The sequence below is a fragment of the Eleginops maclovinus genome, chromosome 8, assembly GCF_036324505.1.
Source record: "Eleginops maclovinus isolate JMC-PN-2008 ecotype Puerto Natales chromosome 8, JC_Emac_rtc_rv5, whole genome shotgun sequence".
NCBI lineage: Eukaryota > Metazoa > Chordata > Actinopteri > Perciformes > Eleginopidae > Eleginops > Eleginops maclovinus.
In genome coordinates this window covers 18,930,115-18,938,484 of record NC_086356.1, presented here as the reverse complement: position 1 = coordinate 18,938,484, position 8,370 = coordinate 18,930,115, and the positions used below count along the sequence as shown (strand labels likewise).

The 8,370-nt window shown below is 38.9% G+C and overlaps 2 protein-coding genes across 2 annotated transcripts in view; both read left to right on the top strand.

The window, feature by feature from the left end:
* Window positions 1-706: 706 nt before the first annotated feature.
* Window positions 707-5,264, top strand: dck (deoxycytidine kinase). The gene is made up of 7 exons (XM_063889105.1): window positions 707-1,068; window positions 1,362-1,477; window positions 2,671-2,864; window positions 3,080-3,227; window positions 3,560-3,675; window positions 3,979-4,078; window positions 4,981-5,264. Exons 1-7 carry the CDS (start codon window positions 966-968, stop codon window positions 5,005-5,007), a joined length of 804 nt encoding a protein of 267 aa, XP_063745175.1. The 5' UTR covers window positions 707-965; the 3' UTR covers window positions 5,008-5,264.
* A 1,228-nt stretch (window positions 5,265-6,492) lies between these two features.
* Window positions 6,493-8,370, top strand: part of LOC134868265 (electrogenic sodium bicarbonate cotransporter 1-like) — a 29,220-nt gene continuing 27,342 nt past the window's right edge. Inside the window, exon 1 of the mRNA XM_063889261.1 lies at window positions 6,493-6,770. Coding sequence (XP_063745331.1) covers window positions 6,754-6,770 — 17 coding nt within the window. The 5' untranslated portion in view covers window positions 6,493-6,753. The remainder of the gene's footprint in view (window positions 6,771-8,370) is intronic.

The following is an 8,370-nucleotide window of genomic DNA, read 5'->3' as shown; positions in this document are numbered from 1 at the left end:
TCTCATCTTTTTAAATGGGAGAACTTGCACAATAGGTGGCTGACTAAATACTTTTTTGCCCCACTGTATGTCAAGTACAAATTACGGTTACTTGTGATAAATGGAAATGTACTCTACAAAACATATTTAGTTTATAAAATATATTGCATTGTTTCAGATTAAATTAAACTTAGATCTAGTGAAAATCATAACCTTTTACCAACTACAAAATAAAGTTCTGCTTTAATGTTAGTTCATCGCTAATAATTTTCCAATCATAGTACCGACTGAAAGCTTTCTGGCTGTTAACTTTTTGTTTTCAATTAATTTACATTTTCACTTGGGTAACATTGACAATGCATGACTTTGAATCCGACTAAAGTGTTTTTTAAAATCATTTGTGGGATTGTGTTATGTGTATTTTAATAACCTAATACATTTCCTCAAAAAGAATGACTGAGGTTTTATATTGTAAAATTACGATTTTAAGCTTATTTTTCTAAATTTTCAAGTGAAATGCTATTTGGTTATAGTTTACTACATTTATTAAACCGCTGTACCAGTTACTTTTCAAATTAAGAATTTAGATACAAAACATTTTAGTAAATTGATTTAGATAAAAGCAGCTATGCAGTGATTCTACACTGACATGGACTATTCTGCAGAATTAGTACTTTTACTTTTGATATAAGTAAATGTGTTTCTAATGCTAGTACACCTTTGGTAACAATTTTAAATCCAGGGGTTTCTCTTGATAAATGAGTATTTTTGCAGAATGGTATTACACCAACAGAGAGCATGGCCTGGAGCCGGGGCTATGTGAGGGACGGGCAGCTGCTGCTTCCTGGGCGGGGACACAGCTGTGCACTACGCCGCCACTTCCTGACTGTTACCGCCAAACTTTAAACAGCTAGCAGCGTCTCTCCTGCAGCAGCTGTAGCTCTATCCGATTGGATTAACAAGCAAGGTTTATCAATCTGCCGAAAATGTCTTTTACTTCAAAGAGGCGGTGCCCCGAATCAATAGAAGACTCTTTGAACGACTCAGTGGAGAAGAGGATACGTAGGATATCAATTGAGGGGAATATTGGTGAGTACAGCTTATTATGGCAAAAAGCATTGAAAACATCTTGGAACCTTAACTGGTTGCTAGTTTAGGTGGCAGGTGTTTGACCAGTTAACTATCGTAAACAGTGATTCCCGACAGTGATGTCTCTTTATTGATCCACTCTTTGAACGTTACAGTTTACCGCCAATTGCAAGACTGCATTTAATGCCTCCACTTAACACTGACACTCTTTAGCTAACATACCCGCATGATGTGTTGCAACATGTCACACTGACTATGATTGATCTTGATTTTCTGGACCCTTTTGTGTTCAGCGGCGGGCAAATCTACATTTGTGCGCCTTTTGGAGCAGGAGAGCGGGGACTGGGAGGTGGTACCAGAGCCGATCGCCAGATGGTGCAATGTCCAAAGAAAAGGCAGTGACTTTGAGGTATTCACAATGTATATTTATAAAGTAATGGTCCTAATTCGCTCAGTTAACACCCATATACAGTGAATATGCACACTCCAACGCACACTGTTGTGGAATAGCTTCACATCTGATGTGTGTACTCGCTGCACTTTTGCTTCCAATTTAAGTCAGGGATACATTTCATTAGGCGCTAGTATTCTGCAATCCTCTCTCAAGCAGTGATTCAACATGTTCTGCACACATGAAGATGACTGGGAGAGTCTTCATCTGTATTTAGAGTGCAGCTGCCATCTGTCCACATATCTGCACAGGTCATCACCACACACACCCAGAGCGACAGATGGTCTGTTCTGGACAGATGAACATACCTTCATCGGCCGGGGTAAACTTCTCTAACCCCCCACACAACTGCTGGCCTAGCCTCACTGTCACACTAATGTTCAGTGGTTTAACACACCCACATATACACATCACTGTTACTGTGGGTTTAGCAGTATATTCAGGTGGATTTAAACCTGTTTTTGGCATAACATATAAATGTACTGTATCTAAGCTTGGTATGATTGTCTCATGATGACTCCGAATGCTGAAACATCTAAATTATTTTCATTTGAGTTCACTTTAAAAGTAGAGGGATATAATCAGTATGTACAACTGTTGAGTAATCCTCTTACACTCATCTGCTGCCACAACTCTCACTGTCCAGTGTGCACAGACATAGTTTGGTTGTGCGCCCTCTGCTGATCAGGATGCTGTTAAATGATTCATTAGAATCATGCGTGATGGAATGAGTGTTTGAATAATGATTGGGGGTTGTCGTTTTTAATAAATGTAATTGCTGCATTTATGAAGACATTGTGTAGTTGGTAGTAAAATTACATTTACAGAATATTAAATAACATAGGCACATTTTTTTATAGTCTACGAGTATTTTTGACCGGACTAGATATGTGTTTTTATTCTGATTCTTCAATCTTTTCTTTACCAAAAATTCAAATAAAAATTATCTAGTTGCTGCAATTTCAACGTGATGATTTTCACTAGCATACACATATACTAAGAGGAAAAACAATCAAATGTTGGGTTTCAATTTCCATCTTAATACAATCAATGTACAAATACTTGGACTGTACCTATACTTGCAACAGACTTATTGAACCCACATTTGGATGCATAACCTCTATTAAATTCAGCTTGTCCCTGTGTCGCAGGAGCTGACCACCTCTCAGAGGAGTGGAGAGAATGTGTTGCAGATGATGTACGAGAAACCGGAGAGGTGGGCCTACACCTTCCAGAGCTACGCCTGCATCAGCAGAGTGCGAGCTCAGATCAGGTCAGCCAATGGGAAGCTGCGAGAAGCTGAGAACCCTGTGCAGTTCTTCGAGCGCTCCATCTACAGTGACAGGTACCACTGACAAACTGATAAATTCAAATATATATAACAACATAAAAATATATTGGTGCAGATTTTAAATGACAGTGGTAATCTATCACTGTTGGCAGAACTCAACAGTTTGTGTTAACAGGATTAATGTGAATATGCAGCTTGCACTGGACACTGAATATGGTTGTTTTTAAATATGTTTAATAAGCTGAAAATCCTTGTCCGTAATGTCCTAGGTACATCTTTGCAGCCAACCTGTATGAGAGCGAGTGCCTGAATGAGACGGAGTGGTCCATCTATCAGGACTGGCACGGATGGCTGCACAGCCAGTTTGGCAAGCACATCGAGCTGGATGGTATCATCTACCTCAAAGCTGCACCGGAGGTACGCTGATGGGACTCTTTTACCTTATTAATATTAAACTACACTGAAATAGAATGAAATGGCTATGGAAAATACTAGAAAAGTCCAAATCCATCTGGTTGAAAACATCGATTTAATGATCAAACCATCCAATATCATTAATGCAATGTGCAAACATCAGCACACATCTTCTTTAGGTTATTGCCGCTATTTTGAAATTCCAATGGCACAATTGTCATCTAGTGGTTTACACTCCTAGAATTAGAGATGTATCCACTGTTTACCAGTGGAAAATAATTGAATGAAAGTACATACAGACTTCAATATCAATAATATTCTTTTGTTGTGTGTAGAAATGCTTACAGCGGTTGCATCAGAGAGGCAGAGAAGAAGAGCAAGACATCCCTCTGGAGTATCTGGAGAAACTCCACTTCAAGCATGAGAGCTGGCTGCAGCACAAGACCATGAAGTGAGCGCACGCATGCATCAGAAACGTGATATTGCCCAGATTTATTTGTATTACAGAAAATGGGTGGTCTTACTGATCTTGCCCATAAGAAAATACCCCATTATAGCAATAACCTCAACTCATACACTGAAACTGTTTTGATACATTTGATCTGCTGGAAAGTGGTTAGTTGTTTTTACCATTATATGTAAAGGATTATTCATCCTCTGAAGGGAGTAACTTAATTTATATTCAGGAAACTACATCCCTTTTTATGTTGCTTAATCCTCACTGAAGGTTTCCCATGTCCTCTCTGGCCCACAGAATGGAGTTTGAGTATCTCAATGACGTGCCAGTTCTGACCATAGATGTAAATGAAGACTTTAAAGGAAATAACAGCAAGAGGCCTGACATGATTGAGAAGGTGAGTGATGTTTAAACCAAACTAAACGTTTGAAATGGAAAAATAATGGTTTCGGATTTGTCTCCACCCAAACACTCCAACAGAATGATGTTGTCTCCCCACAGCTGGATTATTACTTCAGCTTTAGAAGCGTTCAAAGCAAGTTTTGATCTACATTTATTGTTGGTATTAGTGGCTTTAATGTTTTTTCTATATAAAATAAAGATATAACACAAAGGATGACAGCATAGATATAATGTAGTTTACATGAGCTGCAACATCAGAATGTACATTCATGTCAATCCTACAGTAATCTTATCTAACTATAAGCATTACACGGTATAATATTGAGCATCTTGTTTTCTTACAAATAAATACAAAATCTGAAGCATGTTTATAATACAAATCAAGTTGTTTTAATAGCTATAAGTTTGTGTTATTTGAGTCAAGATTAAAGAAGGCATGATGCTACACTTTAATCAAGAAAATGACATGTATTTTTATAGCATTTGAAACTAGTTAATTTGTATTGGAAATATGTTCACATTTTTCCAATTTTCACTTGAAAATAAAACATTTGTACCCTATTAAGAAACGCAATCACGTCTATATAAACAGTGAAATGGGTATTGAGGGAGGTTATGTGCACTGAGAGTATGATGCCCTGATACTGAGACACACATCCAGGTTTCACCTATGGTAATGAGGCCTGCAGAGGTGTTTGTGTAGCAGTTTCATGTTGGTGGTAAACACAGACACTTTTTAGAGATGGCAGTGTTACCAGTTATGCTTTAAACTTTGCACCAATTCCATAAAGCTACTTGTTTTTCACTGTGTGTGATGTTGGAATAATTCCCCTAAAGAAAAGCAATGATTGTACTAATGTGTAATTCATGCTGACTCTTGTTTTTTGATCTTTTCAGGTTAAGGAGTTTTTGAGCACCTTGTAAAAATCAACTGATGCTGGAGATTTTATTTGGTGCTCAAAAGAGAGAAACTGGATGGAGTTTTTTTGTATAGATGAAATGCATCAACGACTTGTATTTCTATCCCCTACAATTATCCTTTATGATCTGACCTGGTGTTTTTAAAACACATTTTTATTACTGCTTACTTATATTTGTTGTGTATTTATATGTATATTTTCTACAAATGCATGTATGTTGGTCCTTTACAAATGACAATAAACTTGAGATAATCTAAATAATGATGCCTGGTTCCTTGCCTAATATCTATGATGTCTAGCTGCTGTAAAACATGAGTCCTGAGAAATCAACTAAACTAAAACAATGCTAAATCATTTAAATGCACAGACCCAGGTTTTATGATTTATTTTTTTATTTTTTAACCTGATGTATTAATGCAAGGGTGTCCAAACTACAGCCCGGGGGCCAAATGCCCTCATTCAAAAGTATAATGAAATATGGCCCACAAATGAAACTTGCGCTTGTCATGTATTGTACTTCTTAACTGTAGATGAACACATATTACACAGTTTTCATGTGTTTATAAGCCCACTTTTCAAATGTATGTCAATTAAAGTTGAACAATTTTTCAAGTTGAAAAGCCCAATAACTTATTTACATAACAAGTTTTAAGGAATGAGCTGCCAACAAAATAAATGATACCCATGGAATGCTCTGATGTAGGCTGTTGTTTTACTTAAAGCATTTTCAAGTATCCTTCACCTACATTTGATCGATTTTGCGAACTTAACTTATGAGGCAATATACTTCACCTTTAGTGAGTGGCCCAGCCTTTTTGTATATTTTTCTGTATGTGGCCCTCTGTGAAAAAAGTTTGGACACCCCTGTATTAATGTTATAACTGGCCTTTATGGCTCAGGCTCGGATTTTCTCAAGTCTTCCAGAAGATGTCGCCAGTCCCCATAAAGCGTTGCAGTCAGCTATTTCAGACTGCTGAGCTTGCTTTTACCTGGCGGCTTTAATGGGATTTTATTAAAGCTACCTGAAATAGGTGCCTTCCTTTACCTTATGAAACCTTGTGCGTATAATATATACATATATATAGAGAGTGAGATTTAAAAAGTGTTTAAAATCAGTAATGATTCATTTAGTTGAGTACATATGAATGTGACCGAGATACAAACTGAATCCACATCCTCAGAATCTTTATAGAAACTATATTTTATGAATACACAGGGTCCAAGCTGTTGGAATTATCCATCCAAACAAAGAAAGTGCGTCAAACTGTATCTCAATATTTCCTTGTTTTTCTCTTTCATTTTTGACATTTCCGGTGATATTATATGTTTTCCTTTTAAAATGTTATGTGGACAGTAGACAAGCCCTTTGTAAAGTTTAAGTGTTCGGTGCGCCACCCATGAGCAACTTTGTGATCTCCACCCCCCGGTGGCGTCACACAGGAGGAGGGATGGCACTTTAAATATAAAAAAAGACACGCTGCGGTCTCAGAGGCTCTCCACACGCTTCCAGCGAGACACTAAAGCAGAGTTTTCCTCAAGATGTCACCTGGAGAAAACATGCACGATATGAAGATTGTGTTACAAGTTACATTTGATTTGTAGAGTCGCAGAAATCCTAGCAGCGAGATAGCTCCTGGTCTCTCTTCTTTTATCCAGTTAAAACGCGCGTCAGCTTGAGTTTTTCAAACACCGACTACAAAAGGACTGCTGGACGCCACACTGATCATCTGCAAAGGCGAAGTTTGTCACCATGAGTTCCGAAAAGAAGTAAGTTCATGAATTCCTTCTTTTTACTGTTTTCAGCAGCCTGAGTAACCATGTTTTGGGAACTTTTAGTTTGTAGCTTGCTGTCCATTTCCTGCCAGGTGTAAATTGGTAATCAGGTGAGTACATTCCAGCAATTTAACTGAAGATTCAGTGTTTAATTCGGGAGGTTTTCTGTGCGTAAATTCAGTGGCTCATCTGGGTTGAGTTAACCACTGGTGCCATACCTTTAGTAAACGTCAGTGAACTATTGATTAGGTCCAGAACTGTTTCAAACCAGCTACATCTTGGCTACCTAAGCCACTGTTGCCACACTGCTGCGGTTATGGACGTCTTGTAAAAGGCTAATCTATTTTCCAAGCTGTCAATATGAGTTAGAGAGACGCAGGGAAAGCAGGCCAAGTGTTGGAGATTCGTCCCTGGTGTAACTTTATGAATAAAGTTGTGAATGCCTCACAGACCATGCGCTGTTGGAGCTGAGCAGACATCCCAAAAATCCACACTGGTTGTGAGCCAGCGTGTGTGTCCACGTTGTGCAATGACGCAGCGGCCATAACAAATCAGACTGGAGGGAGGGTTACCAAACACGGAAACGCACAAGTTAGTGTGCAGGAAGTTTTCTGACCTGCACCTGGAATTAATCAGCTGGTTTGTGAATCTCAGATGCAGACAGTGTGAGTTAGATTAAAGATTTACAGTATCAGTGTGACCCCTCTGAATCTTTTGTAGGTGTGGCACAATCCCTCAAAGTGTGAATAACACTCCCTCAAAGCAACATGGGGTGAAACAAAAACAAACAACCTGTAGTGAGGTATGGTGGGTGGCTGTCCTGTGCTTTCACAAAGGCTGAAGAAACTTCAAAAACACACTTTTTTTGTATTCCTCATTCTTCAGAGTCATTTCTTGAAATGTGTTGCAATGAGGAAATGTTCCCTTGTACTTTTGTTCCATGCAATTACTTGTGTGACTGCCTTCGTGCTGACGGGAATGCTGAATGCTCCGTTGTGCTCTGCTGAGTGATGTTCAGTACAATTGGATATCCATCCATTTCCTCATCTTTGCGAGATCATTCCGAAAGTGGAGGCAGACCTGATAAGCAGGTGGTTCCTTACAATGAATGGATTGCACCAAAGGTATATGACATCACAAGGACACACGCCAGCCATTACTGCTGCAACCTTTTCATATTCCATGAGTCATTTCTTAAGACAAGTTAATGAAACCACAGTAATCCTAGTGATACTCACCTATTGGCTCAAACATGGATTACACAGTTGGAGTTGAAGTTTCTAGACATTTTAACAAATTTGAAATCAGGCTTCTTAACTTTCTATCACAGGGGACAAAACTATTTTAAAGCCACACTTTCCGGCCTTCAGGTTTCGGGGTTTAACGCTACTTTTTAGGTGGAGTATCACTTTGAGGCTCCTAAATCATCGCTGAGTTTCTCCTGACTGCGGTGGGGGCACCTGGCCAGTTGGATTGGCTCAGTCTGTAAAGAGATGGAGATGATCCCTGATCCCGAGCAGCTGATCCCGGCTCCTCACGCACCGACAGCTTTATCCAGCCTCATGAGGTCAAGACACAGAAGTGAGAAGTTGCA